Raw genomic sequence first — 23,543 nt, forward strand, 5'->3', positions numbered from 1 at the left:
TGCCACCTCGACCTGCTCCACGGCCACAGCCAAAATTCTCTCAGTCACGTGGGTTGTCATTACCCCCACGGCCTCGCAATGCAACATTTGCAGACGAGGTGTGCTAACCACCAGAATTATCACGCAGCATCTCCATCCTTGTTTCATACACCATCACCTGAGCATACAACTCGCTCAAGGGAATTGGATCAGTATGGCCCATGATAGAAGTAACAATGGGATTATACTCACTATTCAAGCCAGTAAGGATGAAGGATATCATCTCGTCGTCTTCGACTTTTCTTCCAGCACCGGCAAGCTCATCGGCGATCGCTTTCATCTTGTTGAAGTAAACTGAAATCATCATACTTCCGTTATTGAGAGTTGACAACTGCATCCGTAGATGCCTTACTCTTGCTCTGAATTGGGCGGAGAATATATTCTCCAGTGCTGCCCAAACTTCTGCAGATGAACAGAGAGTTGCTACCTATCCAAGCACATCTTTTGTGACTGAATTGAACAGGAAGGCAAGGATCTGCTGGTCTTGCGCCAGCCATGAGGAGTACGCTGGGTTGCTAATAATTTACTTGGACTTGTCTTCCCAGACGATCTCCAGAAACTCAGATGGGACTTTGACGGATCCCTCTAGAATTCCGATCAGCTGTGCCTACCTGATAGGTAGGAGAACTTGCGCCTTCCACAAGATGTAATTATCTCTGGTAAGCTTCTCGGTGACTTGGGGGGCCAAGTGGCGCTAATGCTGTCGTCGAGGAAGAGGATATCGCCATGACAGTCGACGGTTCTTAGATAAAGATGGCTCTGATTACTAAGACAATTTGGTAAACGTGGTTAGCAAACTCACATCTCATGGTTTTGTATTTATATAGTGCCGGAGACTGTCACAATTACATGGAGCAGCTCGTCTTTCAAGCATACGGTTAAACCATCCTATCTCTATCTATCTCCTGATCTGTTACAAGGACGTTACAATACTCTAGGACTCTTATGTCTTGGAACCTTATCCTTACCTTGCATCATACCTCAACCAGGATTGTCGTGCGCTACACCTGAGTAGTCGTGCACCAACACGTTTTGCTTAACACTTCGGACATCAGACATGGACATGGTACATGCCTACACGATCTCTTCTTATTCTCGAACAGTCGAATGGACCCCTCGATCTCTAAATCATTTAACTCGTCACGCGACGTAGTACGCCCTGTCGGAGCGAGCCGGCGGCCGGAGCTCGCCGCCGCGGAGGAAGCCGGCGTACCAGCGCGCGGAGCTCCGCGCGTACCGCGTCCGCGCCGCGGCGCGCATGTCGACGCCGCACAGGCCGAAGCGCAGCCTGTAGGCGAAGATGAACTCGAACACGTCCAGGAACGACCACACGAAGTAACCCCGCGCGTCCGACCCGTTCCTGCAGAAATTAATGCTCCGCCACGATTGATGAGCAGTCTCTCAGCAAATTAGGCAAAGAACAAGGACGCGTCTGAATTCGCAACGAAATGAAGGATGGGGAACGAGGTGCACGTACCGTATGGACTGGTAGAGCACCTCCAGGTAGTTCTGCAGGAACTCGGACCTGTACTCGTCGTCGTACTCGATCGGGCCTCGCGATTCGGGGGAGTCTCCTAGTCCTGAACCGTGCAACAACACCAACAGCTCGTCCGGTCACAGACAGTGTAGCGTAACCTATCTTCAGAACAATTTCTTTTCAATGTGCGTGTTCCAGCACCTACCATTTTCATGGATGACGACGGGAGGGTTGCCGTAGTTCACCTTCAGGTGCTCCAGCAGCTTCCCCAGCGCCCATGGAGGAGACTCGACGCGGCCCTATGCACATGTCAGCGTCAGTGTCGGTGTCGTTGCCACATGAAGAAATCTGTTACAAACACTGTGCTACATCTGCTCGAAATTTTCGTTACGCCACTCCTTGAGATGTACTACTACACTACTACTCCGTACCTCCGTGATGGCCAGGAGTGGATCTGCATGAGGAGAGCACAAATCGTCAGACTCAGAACCAACACGGATACTGAGACTACTACATCTACATGTGTGCATCAACTGGACAGTGTGGTTCAGGACTCGTTACTCTGAACGCCCGCATCGACGTAGTAGTCCTTCAATTCCTCCTCCTCCGCGGACGATCGGACCCGTAGGATGAGGTAGTGGTTGAAGCCGACGAAGTCGAAGGACCCGCGCGCTCTCGCCGACTCCTCCGCGGAAAGACGCGGCAGCCGGTCGCCCACCCTGCTCCGCATCACCGGCGGGTAGTCCCCGTACACCAACGGATGCATGAACCTGTTTCACTTTCACATGCTGGTGATTTCTGCTGTAATGCCGTAACCGTGTAACAAATTGCTGTAAACCTGTAACTGTAATGCTGACAGGAATAGGTAACAGCAGTTCAGTGGTAGAAGTAGTACCGACCATCCGATGTGGAAGTCGTTCATCCTCGACGCAGCAGCTGCGTCCTCTGACGTGTTGGTGGCAGGCTCGTGCCACCAGCCCAGGAGAGTGATCCCTATCTGGCCTCCCTGAATGGGCTGTATAACAATCAGTTCAAATGTTCAATGTTCAGGTATCAGTATCATATCACTCGTTTTATCCAGCCATTCTTGGCATGTGTCGGAGTTCATGTAGGAGAATAGATTATGTATAATAAATAGATTGTATTGCATTGAGACCTTGGTCGGTATATATTGAGTATAAGATTTGGGGGGCAAGACTCCTCCGGATATATATGGAAGTCTACGATAAGTATATCCAACTACCAAATATACTCTAACATTCCCCGCAGTCACAGCGGGAGCGCAGTGAGACTGAAGAAGAAGCTGAAGATAGAAGCCGACGGACTGACAGTTCAGACAATGAAATAAAGCGTGCCTGAAGAGAGATACCTACCTGGTACTTGTTCCTGTATAAGGACACTGCAGAGGCGTGAGCGAGCAGGAGGTGGTGCGCGGCGATGTACGGCTCCGTCGACGAGTCGCCGCCGGTGCAGTTCTTGCCGAACGGATAGGAGCAGCGGCGTGGCGGCTGGGAGCCTTGGTCGTAGCTGCCGATGGGCTCTATGTTGGGCTCGTTGAGGGTGACCCAGTGCTTCACCCTGTCCCCGAAGTGCTTGAAGCAGACTTCTGCAAATGCAGTGTAATCTTCTCTGCAACACATGTTAGAAGCAACTTTCAGCTCAAGCATGATCTGAACCTGGTGATGGCCAGGTTTGTTTCAGGAAGCCTGAACATTGGCCCCTTTTTCCCGAGAACGCGCAAAAAATGTGCACTGTTTTTTCCACATTGTGTCAAATCAGGCTTCTCGGTACTTACATGAATCTGGGGCTGAGGAGTCCACCGTATTCATCCTGAAGTACCTGAGGAAGATCAAAATGGTAGATGGTGGCATGAGGCTGAATCCCTACGAACATGACAGGAAATGGAGCAGGATTAATCAGAACTGACAGAAAAGCAAATCTTTCTTTTTACAGAAAAGAAAAAAGAAGGGTCAGAACAGCAAGTCAACGTTGGGGTCAGTAGTTCAGTTCTACGACAGGAGGAGTGTTTGCATTGCCACAACTTTTTAAGAGCAAGCCTATACCGTGCAGTATCAGTTCGTCTACGAGATTGTTGTAGTATTCCAAGCCTTTTGCGTTGATCTCTCCTCTTCCATCTACACAATGTGGCATCAGAAATTTTCCGGAATATATTTTGTGCTGCATTTTTTGGAAGAAAAAAAAAGGAAAAATATTGCTGCTCTATTTGTACCTACCGGGAATAAGCCTGGGCCAAGCAATCGAGAATCTGTACGCGTCTAAACCCATCGCATGCATAAGCTTTACGTCTTCCTGGCATCGAATCAGAATCGAAAATTCGCTTTCTTAAAGATTGCAATATGTCTGAGTTTTTACTGTACACGCACAATACAAAACCTTGTAGTGGTGATACTGATCTGCCGAAACATCAGCGGTGGATCCATCGTACGAGTAACCTATCATTCACAGACAAATTTCAAAACATTCAATCCGTGAGCATGATTTGAAGCTCAACACAAACCTTGCAATTATTCAAAGTGTACTGTTTGTTATCTGAAGAAATCGTCTGTACCTTCATGGGTGAAGGTGTCCCAAATGCTGGGTGCCCTTCCATCCTCTGCAGCAGCTCCTTCCACCTAATATGTTCAAATTTTAGCTCTTCAGCACAAAATTCCAGGAAAGTGAAAGTTTCTTTTTTATATAGGACTAGTTGACCCATTCTACATGAAAGTGATAAGCACTCGCTAGGGGCTGTTTGGTTAGTAGAGCCAAATGTCGCCATACCGTGGGTCAGGCAAATGTGACCAAATTTCATTTGATTCGTAATTGTACCAGTGACAATATTCTTTCGCTGACATATCTAGAAATCTTTGGTAATGTTTTCTTTTGGTAGCCAACTAGTGTCAAATTTTATGACAGTTGTAGTCGAATCACATAAAAAAATCAGTAAACTCTGAATTAAAATCAGTACATGGCCCCTTCCAACCATGTGCTAGCATAAAAAAAAATGCTAGTTATAACGACTGGTTTATATTAAAAAGAAACCGGATGGGAACTCCCTTCTCACAGACTAACTATTTTTTTTTTTGCGAAATTCTCACAGACTAACTTTGTTCGACAAAAGTAAAGAAAAGGACAGAAAGTGCTGTGTATTTTTTAAAAATATTTTCTCTCCGTAGGTTGTCGATTTCATATCGTTAAGTTGCGTCTTTGAAATTTTATATGCTTTACATATCATTACCTCGTCTACATATCTGATCTTTTTTTCAGAAATTATAAAAACTTCCCACTGGATATTATATATTTCCTCCAGAAACCTATGAAGAAAAGCATCACAAAATGACCAAATTCAGAAGAACAGCATCGCGAACATCCACGAATTGTATACGTAGTGAAATCCTTCTTCGAGTCCTCGATTTCACGCACGCAGAATCGGAGTATGGATACACGGCGCTCGGCAGTACGGGTACCTGGAAAGCCGAGGACCCAGCGCCGAAGACGAACCCCTCCGGGAAGTCACGCCTGGTGATCGCGGAGGCGCTCCTTGGCGCGACGCCGACGACAACGGCGAGCAAGACGGTGAGCAGCCGCGGCGTGGCTTGCGCTCGGAGTCGCCGGAGCACGCCGGAGCTGCTGAGCGGCGCCATGCCTCTGCCGACGACTGGCTGCTGCTCCTCCTGCCGCGCGGTGGCGATGACTGGTGACTGGTGGGCGCGGGTGGGTGAGGACTTTAAGCTAGTGACTGACGTGCTTCCATGGATCATTCGGCCGCTGCTAACACTCCGGATCGTCCTGTCGTTTCGCTGGTGCTGACCACGCGAGCTGAGAGTTACCAGGGAGGAACCGGGTGGCTCAGCAAGCGAACAAAGCGGCGCCGAGGTCGTTGTCGTCATGGCCAACGTCGGCGGAGGATGGCACGTTGGGCCTTGATTCTGTGCGGCCCAGCGTTTAAATTTGGGCTGCACATATGGGGGGATGGAGCGTATGGGCCTACTGTATTTGTTTCGTGTTCGGTCGGACTCGACACTTGGGGACTCACAAGTGGGCCGGTTCCGGTGCGGGGCCAGCGTTTAGAATTGGGCTGGCCTTAACGATTTGTCAGGCGGCGTCACAGTAATGCTTCATCTAGTACTACGAACGAACGGCCTAGATCTCCGGCAGTGATGTCACCCGACCAATGGGAGGCGCCCGAACACCGGATCTCCGGGCCCACATGCCATAACCTCTCCAAAGTTATCCGTGTTAATCTTTAAATTTACAGATAGGTACTCCTCAAAATGGAAAACGGATCGCAACCAAAATACTAAAAAGTCCATACATGTAACCGAAAAATAAGTTCCCGAAACTATAAATTCAGGAACCACCCCCCAAGATTTCGAAAATTCGATAGCCAATTCCTTTTCCCTCCCCACTCCGCTGTTCTGCTCCTCTCGAAGCATCGATCTCTCTCTCTCTCTCTATCTCTCTCTCGAGCCATGGCGAAGGCAAGGGCACACTCGTCGAAGCGACCCACCCCCCACCTCCTCCTTGCGGTTTCCCTCTCCGTTTCCGTTCTCCTCCCGCTGCTCTTGCCGGCGGCGGTGGCGGTGGCGGAGGGAGATGGGGAGATCAAGTCGGCCCTGGGGGCCGGGAGGCAGTGGGCGACCGGGAAGGACAAGGGGGAGCTGGTTGCGGAGGGGGATACTGCTGGAGGCGGGTCGGTGGAGGAGGACGAGTTCGCGGGTGGCTTCGGCTCCCTCGACAGCATGCTGCAGTGGGCGATCGGTACGGGAAGCCCATACCCCGCTAAATTCTGCTGTACAATCTTTCGATTTGCTTTGGAAATTTTAAATTGGACACGAAAAGGTCCCGTTAGTGGAGCAAATCGTTCTGTGGTACTTTGCGTTGAGTTGATGCTGCATTTGTTTGGTTGGGTTTGAGCCTATAAAAGACATCTATGTACTTTGCTGAATTCTATCTGGTCTTGGTGGGGCAGGAAATTCTGATCCGGAGAAGCTGAAAGAGGAGGCGGCTGATGTGCAGAAGTTGTCTGCAGATGAGCTGCTTAAGCGGCGCCAGGAGATCAAGGTGAGAAATGCTGCTCCACTGCTTCAGTATTCTGAGTTCTGATAATATTATCAGCTTTGTGGTGTGTTATTGCTTCATCTTATTTGTTTTGCTAGTCATTTGTATCACTTGGGCAATATACATATATAAGAGTTCGGCATGTCTGCTTCTAGATTACTAGTGTTTATCTGGAGCGCTCTGCTGTACTGTACAGCACATACCTCTAGCAGGTGAATTAGTACTTTCGTTGTTGGAGCTGGGGACATGCTTTGCATTTGCTGTCATTTGGGCTACCAACACATTAGTGAACAAACTTGATCTCTTACTGATCTGTTGTATTAGCTGATTCTTCTGACATCCCTTTTCCTGGAGTGGCCCCAAGCTATTAGCATGTTCTTGTTAGTTGTAGGCTTCACAATGTCTGAATTTTACTCCACACATTTGTTGTAACTATTATTAGCCAAATAGAGGATAAAAGATTCTGTTTCTAGTTCTTATTGTTGCCAGACAAGGTGGGCATGCAATCTATTGTCGTATGTGTTCTGTCAGTAGTGAGTTAGCTGGTTCTTCTCTACTAAGATGTAAAAGCAAAGCTTAAAACATGGTTGTACACTGAACTTTTTATATATTTGTTGCAGGAGTTGATGGAGAAGTTAAAGATGCCATCCGATGCTGACTTAATGAAAATTGCAATTGCTGACTTAAAAAATTCTTCCATTTCTCTGGAGGATCGCCAACGCGCGTTGCAGGAACTTTTAGTTCTTGTTGAGCCCATTGACAATGCTAATGGTAAATCTGATCTTCTTTTCAGCTCATCTTTATGCTACTTATTGCTCTGTATATCAACCAAAATATCTGCTTATATCGACAGAAAACTGAGACATTTAACTTATCACCTTAGAGTCTAGGACGCTGACATAATGTAGCCACTGTATTGGTTTTATTCCTAAAATCCACCATGCTTGACGTGTATGTACAGATCACAACTTTGCAAAAATACAAAAGCATTCTTTGAAGTGCTCACTTGCATTTCTGAAAACCCGTCAGCATAAACCTGTATAACCATGCAACTATAACTTGCAAATATGTCTTCCAGAAAAGAAATTGCGCATGGCAGCATGTGAACTCTTTTGTGCTATTTGATATTTGTTAGTGTAATATTTTCTAAGATTTTTTGAAACTCTGTTGTTCTTTCATATGCTCAGATCTTGACAAACTTGGGGGCCTCCTTCCTGTGATTCAAGAGCTTAATAATGCAAATGAAGAAATACGGACCACCTCTGCTTGGGTCCTTGGTACAGCCAGTCAGAATAATGCGCATGTACAAAACCAGGTAATGGCATTCATCATGCAAGAATGAGCATTCTGATCCCTCTGTGTGCCTTTTGTAGTCAGGGAATGTGCATCATTATTCACTATCCTGTGCAAGTTTTGCAAGTACATTTTTTTTCTTGTTTAGCATTGCAGATTCTGATGGTTGGTTGCCAAACTTTGCCACGCCATAGTTTCTTAGGCGAACAAGTGCGGCTTGCCACACTTTGCCCACTTGTCATAGGCACGTTCTTTTGCCAAAGCTTGCCTAAGGTGTAGCAAGCAATTTGCTTGCCACACTTAGGCAAAATTTGGCAAAAACCAGTGTTACTGTAATATATCCTCATAACTTAATTACATGTGCTTGAAAGTGGTACCCTCTGTAGCATAGCATTTCATGATTATGAATGTGAATGCTTTCCCATTTTAATTTTTTTCTGTAATGTGATAAGTGGATTTGTTATTAACAATTCTTTCCCACGTGTTTCTGCTTTGAGCACAGTTCAAGTACTTTTGAATTGATCATTGCTTTCTACTCTAGTTATGCAATATGCCCCGATGATACGTTTAGCTGTGCTAATAGCCTAATGCTGACCCCTTCTCCCTTGGCTAGATCCTCGGTTATGGAGCTTTGGCAAGGTTAGTGAAGATGGGCTATTCTACATCTTCAGAAGAAGCTGCAAAAGCATTATATGCTATATCTGCTTTGATCAGAAACAATGTAAATGGTCAAGAGGCATTCCGTTCAGAAAATGGGAGTGCAATGTTGCAGGTAATGACATTTTCTTACTTCAAAATATGGGCACAATTGGCTCACATCTGACAACTTTGCCTGTTTTGCAGCACATATTGGTGAGCAACAGTATTGATGTTAGGCTACAGAAGAAGGCAGTGTTTTTAGTGACAGATCTGGCTGACTTTCAGCTAAATTCTGGAAACCCACAACTTCCTTTCTTAAGTGACCGCCTTTTCCTGAAGTCAATAATTGATATGTTGTCAAGGTTTGACCTAGATCTCCATGAAAAGGTAAGATTGGATTCGCCTCCAGTTCCTAGTATCCTCAACATACTTGTTGTTACCACTATTTAGCAGTATAGTCAGCATTTTTCATGACAATTTTTATTTTTGCATAATGATGTTGTCATTTTCCCTAAAAACGTTTTTCATTTTTTAGAAGAAAGGAATCGTGGCAGTACATGCTTGGATATGCATTTTTGGTGATGCAAAAAAATAATCTTGTCATTGAGTATATGGATATGTAATTTTTGAGTTATTGCCATAGATGCATATGTTACTAGTTACTACACTAGTACCTTTTTTACCAGCTTATGCACACAACTTATTTTCTTAGTTTGTCATGCCATCCTCCTCCATTAATTTTTGGCTCAAGCAGTCATGCATATCTAAAGTTCTGATTTGAAAGGTCTTGGTCACGACTTGCAACGTGTTTGGTTGTTCAGAGATGGGAGTGGCTACTGCACTTTACATGAGATTTACACCATCCAGAAAAACTAGCTCGCGGCACCTACCTAGTAAATTGACTGATCCTTCCTGTGCAGGTTTTGTTGGCCATTAAGAGTCTACTGAAACTTTCCTCAACTGATGCGGATGACTTTGAGTTCTATGACCTCGGGGGTGTACTGCTCAGACTAGGGGTGCAGTTGGAGGACTTGACACCTGAAGATCAAAAGGAGTTCGCTGGGGAAGTTGATGCCCTTCGAAGAGAAGTTGAGGCTCTCTTCCAACAGAAGCTCAAGCAGGTACGTGGTTGACCTTGTACCTTAAACTGGGGTCTAGCAATTCACTAAGCTAACTTGCATTATTTTGCTTATGATCAGGGTAAAGCGAGCGCGACCTGATATTTTTGGATGACCACCAGAAAGATTTGCCCTTTTGGATGCAGTGTAATCCATCATTTTTTTTTGTGGGATGTTACAGTTAGATGGCTGGTTTGGGTTTCTTTTTCTAGCAATACTCAGAATCATCAGTCGGAAGCGACGGGAGGATGTCAGGAAGCAATGTGGCAAGGTGTGTAGTAGTATATGATGCCGTGATAGGTAATAGGTTAGACACATGCTTATGACTAATTCTCACAACGTTCTGTAATACGGGCACTGCAACGAAGCCATTTTTCCTTGTGCCGTTTCGGCTGCAGCTTCCTTTCGAGAGCAATTGAATCTGATGTTGATCACATAGGGTGTGTTTGGTTGCATGCATCACTCATATATGGATGGTTCTGGATGGTGAGGTTTAACTAATTTGCTTGTAAATCCACTCTAATTAGTTCTAATTAGTAGAATAATTAGTAGAATAATGTATTAGGTGGGATGACTTCGTCTTGGATGGGTTGACACAATTCACCCAGCTAAATAAAAGGATCATTATTATTTTGAACCATTTCATACATGAATCAAATGATATAAGCAACCAAACACACCTATAACTTGCGAGGAAACTAAATTGAGGTCTGCGTAAATGTCCTAAGAGGATGCGGAGGATTGATTCTGAATTTCTGATTCTGTAGTAATCTAGCTTCGGAAATCGGAAGGAGAGAGCCGTGGCCCGTGGGCAAGAGGTGGTCGATGTCCTTACGTCGCTGGGGCAGAAGCAGAACGAGCAGTTCTGCAGTTGCCGTGTCCAGCGTGCGCGTCAGCGCGTGGCCGCGTGCTATGGCAGTGGAGGGAATCCTGCGTGCGTGTGCGCCAGCCCAAAAGAAGAGCTTCACCATCGCAGGCGACTAGGCGTACGTGTGGCGTGAAGCCGTCGCACGGATTCATCAAAAGGATATCGCCACTCCAGCTTATCCTCCATCAAACAGGTTTAGACCGTGTCATGTGGCTAGCTACGGGCTCGAGTCCTAACAATCTCGTGGTTGCTCGATCGTGGGGCACGAGACCCCCATGAGCAGGTTAGCAAGTGGCCTACCTACATCTCCCGCGCACCCGTTTGTCATCGAGTAAACAAGGCACCACCAACTTGAGGTGTTTAGGTATTTGGATATCCGGATTAAACTTTAATCCCTGACATATCAGATGTTTGCACATTAATTGAAAGTATCAAATATAATCTATGATAAAACTAATTGTATTGGGCTAATTCGCGAAACGAATCTATTAAGCCCAATTAGTTCATGATTAGCACATGTGTGAATTAATTAGGCTTAATAGATTCACCTCGCGAATTAATTCTTATTTATGCAATTAGTTTTATAATTAGTTCATATTTAATCTTTTTAATTGGTATCAAATATTTTGATGTAATCCCAATAAAAATTAGTCAACGGATCCAAACAAACATCTTGCACAAGCGGCTCTCGGGTCAAACTAACCAGCCAACACCAAACAACCATCAAGTGGACAGATCAGACGGCCACGGCCTTATCGCTTCCCGGCACCAATCATCCGCGAGCCGCCACCTTTCTCGGCACTCGGCAGCTCGTGGACCATGACCGGCGACCGTGACCGCCGTAGATCACACCGATAAAACACATGCCGCTTCACACCGCCAAGATCGCAGCCCCTCCTCACCAACCCAGGGCCTATCCCCGCGCGCGCCGCGCGACGCCACGCCACGCCACGCCGCTTCACACCGCAGCCTCGCGTCGCGCCCGCGCCCACGCCCACGCCGCAAGCCGGCAGCCCGGCACACCCACCCACCACCACCACCGGGCCGTCCGTTCCGCACCGCGAGCGAAAGCCCCCAAAACTCGGGTCCCGCGCGGCGAGCTCACGCGCCCCGCGCCGGACGGAGCGAGCGGTACGGGGAGTAGGTGGCTGGCTGGCCTCCTTCCCAGCCGGGTCCTTTTCTACGGCTCCGACCTCCTCCCCGTCCGGCCCCGCGTCCCCGCACCCACCACCCCGGAACCAAACGCATCCCCAAGTCAAACCGGGCCGAGCGCACGCATGGAGGCGACCGCGCTCCCGTTCGCGGCGGCGGCGTCCGTCGTCCCCGCGAGGGGCGGGTGCACGGCGGTGGGGTTGTGCGCCGCGCGGCCCCGGCTGCGGCAGGGGCGGTGGCGGGGCGCGTCCGTGGTGGCGAAGATGGAGGGCGGGCTGGGGAAGGGGGTGGTGCCCACCACAAACTACGTGGTGCCGCTCGACAAGGCCACCGGGATGACGCGCCCGCTCGTGGAGATCCTGCGGGACCTCAACAAGCGAGTCCCCGACAAGATCATCGACCCCGACACCAACACCGTCCACTGGTGAGTGCCGTCGTTCTCCTGCTGCTCCGCGGGGCAGCCCCCGCCCCCGTCTGCTGGTTGTTCTCCGCGTACCCTGCTCATTAGCTGTCCGTTTTAGAGGAGAATGCGCGATCCGTTGCTCTCTGGGAGGATTTAGGCATATCAACCTTACCGATTGGATACGCAAAGCCTCTCTGCGAATTTGTAGTTGTTTAGCCTGTAGATTGAATTGGTGGGATGCGAAAATGCCGCTGAGGCAACACAATTGATGGGATGGAACAGCTTTGTATTGAATGGGCACGGTGATATGTCACGGGTTTCCAACTGTGGCATTAATTCGATTGGTTAGCCTCCTTATCAATTACAAGGGCTGTTCTTTGTTTCTACTTCCTTCTAAGGGCACATTTGATCAGGTTGATGGTGTTGATTGCTGTGTTGTTGATCGGTTCAACACATCCATTCGAATAGTTTATCACAAGTTACCTGAGTAACCTGTTCTTCCGATAATATTTTTTAAGAAAACATGTACAAAGTCAATGGTCAATTGTTTCGTATGTTGATTGAGTTCTGAATTTCAGACAAGGTGGGGCGCCTGTTCTGTTTAATTTAAAAGGGAGTTAGTTATGACCTAATGTGCAAAATGGATCGAGCTATATGGTTCCAAGTTGGCATATATGTCCTGCCCTGTCACATCAACCTTTTGAAACCAACTTACCTCAAATGAAGCAGTAACTTTTGAGTTTAATCTTAAAAAACCATATCTTCATGGGATCTAACTTTGTGCATACATGATAAGTTAACTAATTTTTTGGCTTGTGTTATTGGAGTTGACTTGCCATCTTAAACGTTTTATTTTTTTTTCTTGTTTTCATTGGATAACTTTTAATGCAGTACCATATAACAATATATGCCTAATAATTATGCCAAAAATAGATATTCAGCTTGATGTAAACTATCCTAGTTGGTGAAATAGTAATTTGTGATTGAAGTCAACAGAGTGCCACTAGTGTAGGTATACGCCATGCAGTTCTATCTCTTCATCTCAGTCTTGAGCGACCATGTCTAAGCCATCTGAGATATCCTGAGCCAACAAAATAAATGAAGCATGATTTACTTCCATTTTCATAATGCAGGGATAATATGTTGTTACTATGTAGATTCCCATTCTCCATGTTGGCCGTCCACAAGGTCACATCATAGTGTTTCTTCTGTCATGAATCATGATTGTGCATTTGCTGGATGTACAATTACTTTGGTTATCAACACTGCTTCTATTCTCTTGATAAGCAAGGTTATTCATCCTTGGTTAAGATGACAATGGACTATTCAAAAATAAATTAACACACAACACCAATCATTCACATGATACTAATTGTACTAAGTACTAAGATAAGCAGGACTTACCTCTCTACATACAAGAAGCGTTTTACTTTTAAGGGTCTGACAGATAAATATATGGTGATGATTGTCTCTTAAATAGTATTTGATGTAAACTTCTAGGCGAAAATGTGCTAAACTCGAGGATACTGATATTGCGTGCATCTTGGTTGTGCAGGTATCATGCAAACAGAATGCTTAGTTTTTATGCACCAGGTGAGTTCTCTTCTGTATTATGATTTATTTTTCAATGAACACAATTATGATTTCCTTTTTCTCCTGGATGCTAAATTGAGTTTGCAGTTGTTTTCTGGTGCTTTCATATGGGTTAATCATACAACATAACTCCATCAAGCTTGTATTTTGGACGCATGTTTCTTGTTAATGTGCTCATAAATTTCATTTTCAGCTATCACAAGTGCAAATAGCCAGTTTATACCATTCCACACCTGTTTTATAGAACTTGCCTCACTTCGCTGACATTTGTAGACATTTATAGTGAAATGCTTTACCCTTCTTTTTTTTGTCTGAACTACTCTAGAAGGAAGGTGCTGAAATGTTTGTTAGCATTTGTATTCAATATCTGTGCTGTTATGACAGGAGATATTTAAGTAAAAAAAATTATCTGCAATCTGCACCTGTATTACTATATGGTAGTTTTTTACAAAAAGCACCGATCTGGATGCAGAAATCACTGATGATTCCTATTTTCAGGTTGGTGCGGAGAAGTTCGTGATGTTATTTATTCTGCGAATGGAACTGTAACCGTGGTCTATCGAGTGATACTGAAAGGAACTGATGGAGAGGTATCCTTTCTCACCTTTTCTGTATGGAAGTACTGCACAAATCATCCTTCATTGTGGTTCTGTTGTACTGATGCGAATTAAAAGTGGCTCTTTCTTGGAGCTATACAGTTCATATCAACTGTGTCATCTTTTTTATTTCTTTTTAGGCCAACTAGCATACATTGAAACAACCATCTTTATCTACTAGTATACTTATATCTCTGTTGGTTTAGGCATACAGAGATGCTACGGGCACAGCGCAGGTCCATGAGGGCCGCAGGGAAGACGCCGTTGCAGCCGCAGAGGAAGCAGCATTCTGCAAAGCCTGTGCACGGTTCGGTTTTGGCCTGTACCTGTACCACCAGGATGACACCCATCACGAGGACCACTTCCATTGAGGCTCCTTTCGCACCGGATTCCGGAGCTGCTCACAAGTCGCAACGTGCTTAGGATATGCCCTGGAGAACTTCGCATCCAGAGAAATTTTTGTTCTTTGTGTAGTATCATATTCATACCACAAGCGACAATGCGTGCTTCCACCTGAATGTGAATGTAGATACAAAGAAGCCTGTAACCTGTTCCTGTTCCTACCTTTGTTGTTGATCGAGTCGATGGTTGGATGCCATCCTGCAAGAACCTGTCCAGATAGGAAACCATTATGGAAATTCTGTTGTTACTTTATTGTTGTATTCTTCCTGTCCTCCATCTCATGCAGCATAGGTGTATTTGTAAGATTCTATTTGCTTCTCTTTGTGTACATGAGACCATGAGTGTTTATTTAGCTATCGATGATGTTGTTGCAGACTTGTGTAAATGATACGTCATTCATTTGATCACCGGGCACTGATATCGCTTTTGCGTAAGAAGTCTGAACACTTGAATCAGAAAGTAGTTTCGTAACTATGATATCTGCTATACTTCATTAGTATTTACTGAATTACAGTACATTTGAACGATGAAAGTTACATCTTGGACATGTCCAGAAACTCATCTTTGTTTCTAGAATTTACTAACTTTCTTTCTTTTTTTCTTTTTTTCTTTTGAGGCCAAGGGCAGGAGCTCTTTGTTGTTGTGTACTTATGGGAGCATTTTCTGCTTATTTTTATGTGGTTTAAGCCTCTTATAGGAGGCACATTGTTCGAATTCTATTCTTCTACAAATGACTGCATAGCTCTTATATCTTTTTAAATCGTGGTGAGACTAGAGTTTAGGCAACAAAGGCAATTTGAGAGCAAGAAAGAGCACCGAAATCATTCTTTAATCCTCATATATGCATAACTGAACCTTGATGATCATCTCTGTCTAAATGAGCCCACTAGAGGTCATCATTACTATTAATTACCCCCGATCGGAAATATAAGTTCATTAGAACACCAACCCGTCTCCTACATGATTCCTTAACCAGCACTATATAAAATAAATTATGTCATATGTAAATGAATTTAAAATATTTCTAGTCCACTCTTGAAATTTCTTAATTAAACAAATTTAAATGAATTATATTTCCGTGTTTAAAAAGGAAGTAGTGCTGTATTTGTTTTATAGAGAAAAAAGAGCGCATCTAAACAAGTCAGAAAAGCCCATGGTTGGGCTTGGGCCCATTTAGGACTGGAACAGTCTGGAGTCTGGCCCCCTTACGAACGAGAGAGAACCCGAACCCTCCACAGTCCACCACACACACACACAACAAAACCCACGCGCACGCGCGGCTCTAAAAACCAGGCCAGCCCATCGCGCACGCGTCCAGGCTGACAGGATCCATCCAACGAAGCAATCCAAAACCGGAGAAGCGAAACAGCGCGACGCAACCGACCCTACTGCTAGATACGCGAAGCATCGACGCGTTCCTTCCCGAATTCCCGATCTCAGTCACCACTGATTCGCGGGTCGGAGTCTTCGTCGTCGCTCGGCGATCAATCGAGCGGCGCGGCAGAGGGAGGAGGAATCGAAGCGGCGAGAGGGGAGGGGAGGAGAGGAGGGAGAGAAGATGGCGGAGAACCCGCAGCTGTTCGGGAACGGGATGCCGGTGCCGTTCTACGGCGAGATGTTCGTCCTCGCCCGCGACGGCGTCGAGTTTCACGTCGACAAGATCCCATCGTAAGTAACCCCCACGCCTGCTGATATCGCGATGTGGCGGGGGATTCTGGGTCTCCGGGTGGGGATTTAGGGATTACCGTGTTAGGTTAGGTTTTTCGGGTGGGAACTGAAGGGGACGTGGAGTTGGCCCAAAATACAGGGTGTTGCGAAGTGGCCGGCCGGAATTTAGCATTCGGCTGGTGTGTTTCGCCTTCAGGTCCTGCCTGGGATGGCCATTGGTGCGGTCGCCGCCCCTTTGTCTGGCAACGAATCTGTTTGGTTGCTGCTTGCTTGGTAATATTCCATCCATATGTTTTGCAGGGTTTTCATAGTACTACAATGCAAATTTGAAGTATGATCTGCATGATTTGTTGTATTTCGTTATTTAGAGAATTTAGAGCGCCAGGTGGGAAGAACAGTTGGATGAGAAAGGGAAAACTGTGCCTAATCTTGTATGGTTGGTATTTAAGTTAATCTTTGATAGGCAGTACAACCTGAGGCAGTAGTCCAACAGAGGTCCAGAATTCAAACATCTCTAATAAAATAGAAATTGTCTCGCCACTTGTAATATTGAGCATCGTTTGCCACCTCATTGCCCAATGACCACTATACCTGATTGGTAGATTTATTCTTTGGATAAGGCCTAAACTTATGCTTGTTTTGGAAGCTTATTTTCTTAATTACTGGTCTTTTTTTTGAGATAGCCTCGCTTACGAGAGTACAAGTTGTAGACACACTCCACACACACGCCACACACCCCTATGCGCAAGCTAAGGCCTACATCCTACACTCACTCACATGCCTGCCTTGAAGAGATGGTCTCGGACACCAGTTCCCAGCACATGTTGATGCTGCAACAGTCCAGGAAAAATCCTGGAAAATCCCCTCGAAATCTGCTTCCGGAGGGGTTCGAACCTGGGACCTCCTATTGATGCCGGTGCTACTTGGGCTTCTGGTGACCAACCGGTCCCCAGGCCCGTTCGCTTCTTAATTACTGGTCTGGGCAAACAGATATTGCAATGTTTTCTTACTATTGCTTCTCTTGTGTTATCAATCAGAGCTCCTGGCGGTCAAGTGAAAACAAAAGGCACAATTTACCTGTCTAATATAAGGATGGTGTTTGTTCCCAACAAGCCTGTTGGTAACTTCTTTGCTTTTGATATGCCCCTGGTAAGTACTGCCATGCTGAAAGTTGATTCTTCGTATCTGTTACATAGTTTGGACAAAATGTAAGGGCAAAGGCACAAAGCCATAGAGGGAGGTATAATCAGAATACAAGTTCTATTCCTTTTCTTTGTTTACATGTAGTTCTGGAGACATAATTTCCACTTCAAATCTCCCAGTGCCATTTTTTTGTGTGACAAACAGCACCGCGTTCTGGGTTTCTTTGTATTAAGTAAAGTGGGGATAAGTATAGGAATAACATGTAGGCTAGTCTTACCCCCCTCTCCCGGGCATATGGCAATGATCTTATCTGTATCCCAATGCCTCCATTGGCTAAAGTTTTATAAGTTTCACTGCATGTATTCTGAACAACATATGTTTGATAATTGTGGAGGTACTTTACGATGTTAGTACAGGGAATATTCTCTCCCACTGCCCCATAATTTGCCCAGAGGGCAGCAAAAATCTGTCAGACGGATGATTACCGTGCAGAAGCTTAATAGAATCTAGGTGAATATAGGATCTTGCTAGCCAATCCAAACAAAGAAATGAAATGAGCTGAAAGATGGGACTCTATTAAGTTCAGTCCAAAGCAGTTTTTAGCTTTAATTGCCATTTTTTTAAAAAAGGGTGCTAATATCATGTGTTGTTGCACATGAACTAATATCATCCACTAAGATCCATCAATCATTCATCAAGGTGGTGCTCCAGTAATATGATGTTCCTCAAATGCTTGGTGGATTTTATTGGATGAGAAACTTTTTATCTAGCTGTGCAACATGGTATTTTAGCATATGCTTTTTTAATGAAAATTGCAGCCTGTATGGCACTTTTTTTTTTACTAAAGTTAATAAAGTCTTCTTTTGTCTCTTTGTTCCTTACAACCTGGTTTTCGTTGAACCTGTGGGTTATTGTGTTGATTGTTGGCGTTGTCCCATGTATCATGGTTAACTGATTTTGTTAGTGCTCAAGTGCCATTATGGTTCCTTTTGCCCCCTCTTTTTAATGTGCTTTTACCTGATTCAGGGTTTGGGATTCTGTAAGTGTTGCTTTATTCACAATATCAATATGAATGCTCTTTCTTGCTTCACTCTCTGCAGTTGTTTGTGCACGGTGAGAAGTTCAATCAGCCCATATTTCACTGCAACAACATATCTGGATTCGTGGAACCAGTGAGTGTCATAGAATGCTTGGCATAAAATACTTCACTTCTGATACTTGGTTGCTAACATCGAATGTTGCAATGCAGGTTGTTCCGGAGAACCAGAACAGGGCCCTGTACTCAACTCACACCTTCAAGATCTTATTCAAGGAAGGCGGCTGTGGTACTTTTGTTCCTCTCTTCCTGAACCTGATTGCATCTGTGCGGCGCTACAACCAGTTTGAAGCCCAGTCTGCTGCCAACATGGCACCACGTGTGGACCCACTGCAAGCTGCGCAGACTCCTGTTGATGAAATGATGCGTCGTGCGTAAGTGCTCGAATCTAGCAATCTTTTCTGTTCCGCACTTGGTTACCGTTGTATCCTCTGGGAACTCATTGTTGCTGGATATGTTCAGGTATGTTGACCCGAATGATCCTACCAAGATTTTCCTTCAGCAACCTGCCCCAGAGTCCCAGCTGAGGAGGAGAAACTACCACGGCCCAGCTGACAACGCCTAGTAGCATTTGGCTGGATTTGCCTAAACCCTGATGCTCAATTCCATTAACTATTGTGTGCATTTGAGCATTTCACCTATCCAGGTCCAGCGTTCCAACTGACTTTCCGTTCGGGTGTGCCGTTTCTTGTGACTTTATATCGTACATAATGTTGTGAGTCGTCTCAATAAGTGGTGTACATAAAGCAGTGGCCTGTTTGAAATATTATTACTGGAGGATATTGGACGAACGCTACCTCGCATATTGCAGAAGCAACAAATATTGCCGGTGTCTAATGTTTCTGTGCAAATATCTTTATCCGGGGCTAGTTGGAATCGTAATGTTGGTATTTCCTGAAGTTGAGATCACGGTTTGATCAACTCTTGTAAATGAAGCGCAAGGCTCATTAGTGTCGTGGTTCTGGTCGCTGCATGATCAAACAAACCGGACACATTTGTGATTATTACTGGCAATATGCGAACTCATCACCTGATAGTGCTGGAATTCTTCGCCAACGCCTCGCTATTGCTGTTGTGGACTCACGCTGTACTCCTGCAGGCATCGTTGTCTGTGTGCGGCTGTGACGCAGCCCGCGAGGTCTTTCGCCAAAGCGGGCTGGTCCCACATCACGATTATCCTGCGCGATCCGTTACTGGATGGGACAGGCCTGTGCGACCTTGCCCAACCCGTACGCTCGTTGATCCATCTGACCCGTCCTTCGGTGAACGACCGGGTCCGATCTGCCGCAGCACCAAAGCTGGCAATTTCCCTGGCATAAACAATTACATCGACGTCTAAAAGGAAATAAAAAAAAATTGTGCTAATCAGTCATCGTCTTGTCGCCCAGCTCACCAGGGTTTCCTCTCCGAGTCCTTCGCCTCACAAGCATCGCCCTCGCGCCGCTCCGGCCGATTCCGCCATGGCTTCCGGTAACTATTTGCCTCGGGGCACACCCCTCGTCCGGCTTCCCTCCCCGCCGCCCACCCGGGATATGCCCGTGATTTTCAGTTTCTGTGCTTTTGTGTCCGCGTTGTTTGTTTGGCGATCCGTGTGTGGTTCCTTGGATCGCTTCCTGCCACTAGATCCGTACCGGGTGTTCGCGTTTGTTAGTTTTTTGCTTTGTTTGGGGTGCGCGGTTCGTATGGATAGGTTTGGATCGGTGCGGCTGGGGCGGAATTGTAGGGGATGACGCTGCTGGGTTGGGAAATTGAAGTTTGTGTGCTGAATGCCTGAATCGGTGGGAGTGATGGCAGTTGAGATTTGGTGGCGGATTCGGGATTTGTCGTGCTGCAAATTTCGTAGGCCTTGAACCGGTTCTTACATTACAGTTGTTCTGTTCTTCACTGATTGCTCTATGGATAATGAGTGATTTGTTAGATGGTGTATAGACATAAACTTATCAGTAGTGCTTAGTGACAAGGGAGCTCCATGGTGTCGCTTATATCCTGGTGCTCAATACAGGCCTAGTTCTGCTGTTACTCGATGCACCTTGGTTTCTTGTTCTAGGGAGCTAGTGATGCGTGTACATTAAATTATTTGCTACAGGTTGGGCTTCTTGAGCTATGTGACTTTGCCACTGTGACTAGGATAGAAGATGTAATGATTGTGTGTTTATTGTCTCTAATGGATAATTCTGTGTTATCTGATGTTCTCCTTATTGGTCAACCCAATTATCTTTCAGATGAGAGCAAAAATACGAAACCAGAGAAGCCATCTGCAGCGGCTGGTGCAGGCCTCCCCAACCCTTTTGATTTTTCTTCTATGAGCAGCTTGCTCAATGTAAGCTCTCTCCCTATTACCTTAATATGTTTTAATTAAGATGCTTGTACTATAATTTTTCTCCCTGCTGAGACACATTCTCATTCATACATTCAGTTAGTTTTACTGTATTTGTTATTATGCTTGTCATGTGCAGGATCCATCAATAAGAGAGATGGCAGAGCAAATTGCAAGCGACCCTATGTTCAACCAGATGGCTGAACAGCTTCAGAAAAGTGCTCAGGGTGCCGGAGAACAGGGTATCCCTGCGTTGGATCCTCAACAGTACATGGAAACAATGCAACAGGTTATGCAAAATCCTCAGTTTGTGTCAATGGCAGAGCGTCTTGGGAATGCTCTTATGCAGGTAATCAAGCAGTGATTTCCCCATTTATTGCCAGGTTTATCTCCATATCATAAGTTCCCTCATGTTCTCTCCTTGTGTGATAGGATCCTGCCATGTCCAGTATGCTTGAGAACTTGAGTAGTCCAGCTCATAAGGAGCAGCTTGAAGAGCGAATGGCTCGTATCAAGGAAGATCCATCCTTGAAGCCAATTCTTGATGAGATAGAGAATGGTGGTCCATCTGCTATGGTGAAGTGGGTATTGTTACTGTTGCATTGTGAGATCAGATAATGTCTTCAAAATTGCTAAGACAGTTCTGTTTACTAAATTTAGGTACTGGAATGACCCTGAGGTTCTTCAAAAGATTGGCCAGGCAATGGGAGTTAACCTTCCAGGAGATTCTAGTGCTTCCACTGTACTCTCTGGACCTGAAGAAACTGAGGAAGAAGGCGGGTACGACGATGAGTCCATTGTTCATCACACTGCCAGTGTTGGCGATGAAGAGGTAATGGACTTAAACAGACGGCTGTAGAATCTGAATTCTACAAGAGTTGCATCAACATTGTTGTTGGGGCCTGTTTTCACTGGACAGTTTTATGCTATATCTGGTTTCTTGCACTTATAGACCTCAAGCCACCTGCTTCAAACGTGGACCATCAAAACTACAGGGATGAAGTCAGCTTGCAAACTAGGCTTCATTCCTTCAATTAGTGTGAATCCGGCAAATGTTTTTATTATTAGATAAGATTTGTTCCTGTTTCACATTAGGAAACTATATGGTTAAATTATGACTAAACTTTTCATTGGGTTCCCTCTGCTTGGCCCTATTTGGAATGGAGGAATTCTGTAGAATTTTTAGAGGGATTCTACTGTTTCATGCAGATCTCCCCATTTATGTTTTCTTTTTCTAAATGCGCATTTTCCCTTAGCTTTTCACTTTATGTGAATTTACCTTTTATTTGTGCCTGAGGAACCTATTAAGTGTCTGTACAATTTTGATGAAACAATAGGGTCTGAAGAAAGCTTTGGATGGTGGAGCGGACAAAGATGAAGAGGATGCAGAGGGAAGAAGGGCCTTGCATTTTGCATGTGGCTACGGCGAGGTAAGTGAATCTGTTTAGCTTTCTTAAACTGAAATAAATTATGCAACATATACCGTTATACAACTGGACTTCCTTTTTTTTGTAATTTATCACAAGTAGTTTGAAAATCCCATGAGTTGATCAACATGGTTTTGTTCACGTTTTTTCGCAGGAAAGGTTTTCCTTGTGCTACCATATTGTTTTATTTGTATTATGTAATTTTTTTTCATTTTTGCAAATGCTTTGTTTTGTTGCAAGGAATTTCCTGGATATGTAGATGCTTTGTGGCACTTCTCTGCTGACTACTGTATAATTTAGATACACAGTCTTGTGCTTTAGGGCCACTAGTGATGTGATTAACAGACTGGAGCCTGCTGTAGTGCTGCATTTCTTTTTGCTTATTTCCATCTTTTAGATATCTTGATTAGTGGAAATTAATTGAATGATGTTCCGTATATTAGTTGAAGTGTGCGGAAATCCTTCTGGAGGCTGGTGCTGCAGTTGACGCCCTGGATAAGAACAAAAACACTCCGCTGCATTACGCTGCTGGGTATGGCCGGAAGGAATGTGTGGATCTTCTGTTAAAGCATGGCGCTGCTGTGTAAGTTTAAACAGCTGTTTTCTTAATTCTTAACCTAAGCAACTCCAACCCCTCGACTTGTGCTTAACTTGTCAAAACGGTCGCAGCACGGTCCAGAATCTGGATGGGAAGACCCCCATCGAGGTCGCCAGGCTCAACAATCAGGATGAGGTTCTGAAGTTGCTGGAGAAGGACGCCTTCCTATAAGAACCCCTGGGCTAAAGCGCATCAAGCTGTCAAGCTATTGGATTTACATTGGTTCATTTATTTCGGTTCAGTGTGGTCGTGTCTGTAACTTGTGAATTTTGGTGTTCTTTTCATGGTTATGCCGCGTTTCAACTAGTCCATGTCTAAGGAGTGCCTGTGCTTTGTTCGTGTTCATCCATATGGAGATGTCACACAAGTGTTACAGGAATTGATTGCAAGGTCAATTTGAAGGCATTTTTTCCCGGTGCTTTTTTGTGAAAAAGGGGCCGGCTGTCGTCGTATGGCCCCCCGGATTGATGTCCGTGCTTGAAATGGTGAGAGAGCCCCTCAGGCAACAGTTTTCAGCAGGCCTGGCAACGGATCGCCCCTGCTTCATCCGCCTGCTCGACGTGGCCTGCGCGCGCCGCACAGCTTCCTAATTGCTTGTTTTGGTCTCAGGAGAAGCGTGTGCCCCGCGCCTTTCAGCAGCAGCTAGAAATTCA

At 45.4% G+C, this 23,543-nt stretch overlaps 5 protein-coding genes across 7 annotated transcripts; 4 read left to right on the forward strand and 1 right to left on the reverse strand.

The window, feature by feature from the left end:
- Nucleotides 1-828: 828 nt before the first annotated feature.
- Nucleotides 829-5,352, reverse strand: LOC101784519 (probable inactive beta-glucosidase 33). Of its 3 annotated transcripts, none has more exons than XM_012843817.2 (13): nucleotides 4,984-5,352; nucleotides 4,086-4,149; nucleotides 3,911-3,969; nucleotides 3,751-3,826; nucleotides 3,580-3,651; nucleotides 3,312-3,399; nucleotides 2,890-3,145; nucleotides 2,416-2,522; nucleotides 2,078-2,286; nucleotides 1,948-1,970; nucleotides 1,722-1,815; nucleotides 1,517-1,619; nucleotides 829-1,399 (listed from the first exon to the last, which is right to left on the reverse strand). In XM_012843817.2, exons 1-13 carry the CDS (start codon nucleotides 5,275-5,277, stop codon nucleotides 1,180-1,182), a joined length of 1,665 nt encoding a protein of 554 aa, XP_012699271.1. In that variant the 5' UTR covers nucleotides 5,278-5,352; the 3' UTR covers nucleotides 829-1,179. The 3 variants fall into 3 exon arrangements, 2 of the variants coding, with proteins under 2 accessions (XP_012699271.1, XP_004957322.1); XM_004957265.2 differs by having other exon boundaries at nucleotides 2,416-2,531; XR_002676307.1 differs by having other exon boundaries at nucleotides 1,361-1,399; nucleotides 2,412-2,531.
- A 556-nt stretch (nucleotides 5,353-5,908) lies between these two features.
- LOC101784921 (hsp70 nucleotide exchange factor FES1) lies at nucleotides 5,909-10,061 on the forward strand. Its single transcript, XM_004957266.2, has 8 exons — nucleotides 5,909-6,277; nucleotides 6,489-6,580; nucleotides 7,198-7,348; nucleotides 7,765-7,892; nucleotides 8,484-8,642; nucleotides 8,714-8,896; nucleotides 9,430-9,630; nucleotides 9,709-10,061. The coding sequence occupies exons 1-8, from the start codon at nucleotides 5,989-5,991 to the stop codon at nucleotides 9,727-9,729; spliced, it is 1,224 nt and encodes a 407-aa protein (XP_004957323.1). The 5' UTR covers nucleotides 5,909-5,988; the 3' UTR covers nucleotides 9,730-10,061.
- Nucleotides 10,062-11,441: 1,380 nt separating this feature from the next.
- Nucleotides 11,442-15,045, forward strand: LOC101785314 (DNA repair RAD52-like protein 2, chloroplastic). The gene is made up of 4 exons (XM_004957267.4): nucleotides 11,442-12,071; nucleotides 13,606-13,643; nucleotides 14,142-14,233; nucleotides 14,446-15,045. Exons 1-4 carry the CDS (start codon nucleotides 11,773-11,775, stop codon nucleotides 14,608-14,610), a joined length of 594 nt encoding a protein of 197 aa, XP_004957324.1. The 5' UTR covers nucleotides 11,442-11,772; the 3' UTR covers nucleotides 14,611-15,045.
- A 900-nt stretch (nucleotides 15,046-15,945) lies between these two features.
- LOC101785715 lies at nucleotides 15,946-19,399 on the forward strand. The gene is made up of 5 exons (XM_004957268.1): nucleotides 15,946-16,309; nucleotides 17,347-17,458; nucleotides 18,553-18,624; nucleotides 18,702-18,922; nucleotides 19,011-19,399. Exons 1-5 carry the CDS (start codon nucleotides 16,200-16,202, stop codon nucleotides 19,111-19,113), a joined length of 618 nt encoding a protein of 205 aa, XP_004957325.1. The 5' UTR covers nucleotides 15,946-16,199; the 3' UTR covers nucleotides 19,114-19,399.
- Nucleotides 19,400-19,867: 468 nt separating this feature from the next.
- On the forward strand, nucleotides 19,868-23,307 carry LOC101786120 (ankyrin repeat domain-containing protein 2A). The gene is made up of 8 exons (XM_004957269.4): nucleotides 19,868-20,018; nucleotides 20,771-20,868; nucleotides 21,005-21,214; nucleotides 21,298-21,446; nucleotides 21,526-21,697; nucleotides 22,203-22,295; nucleotides 22,736-22,875; nucleotides 22,962-23,307. Exons 1-8 carry the CDS (start codon nucleotides 20,009-20,011, stop codon nucleotides 23,059-23,061), a joined length of 972 nt encoding a protein of 323 aa, XP_004957326.1. The 5' UTR covers nucleotides 19,868-20,008; the 3' UTR covers nucleotides 23,062-23,307.
- The last annotated feature ends 236 nt before the right edge of the window (nucleotides 23,308-23,543 follow it).

This window comes from Setaria italica, chromosome II, assembly GCF_000263155.2.
Source record: "Setaria italica strain Yugu1 chromosome II, Setaria_italica_v2.0, whole genome shotgun sequence".
Classification (NCBI taxonomy): Eukaryota; Viridiplantae; Streptophyta; class Magnoliopsida; order Poales; family Poaceae; genus Setaria; species Setaria italica.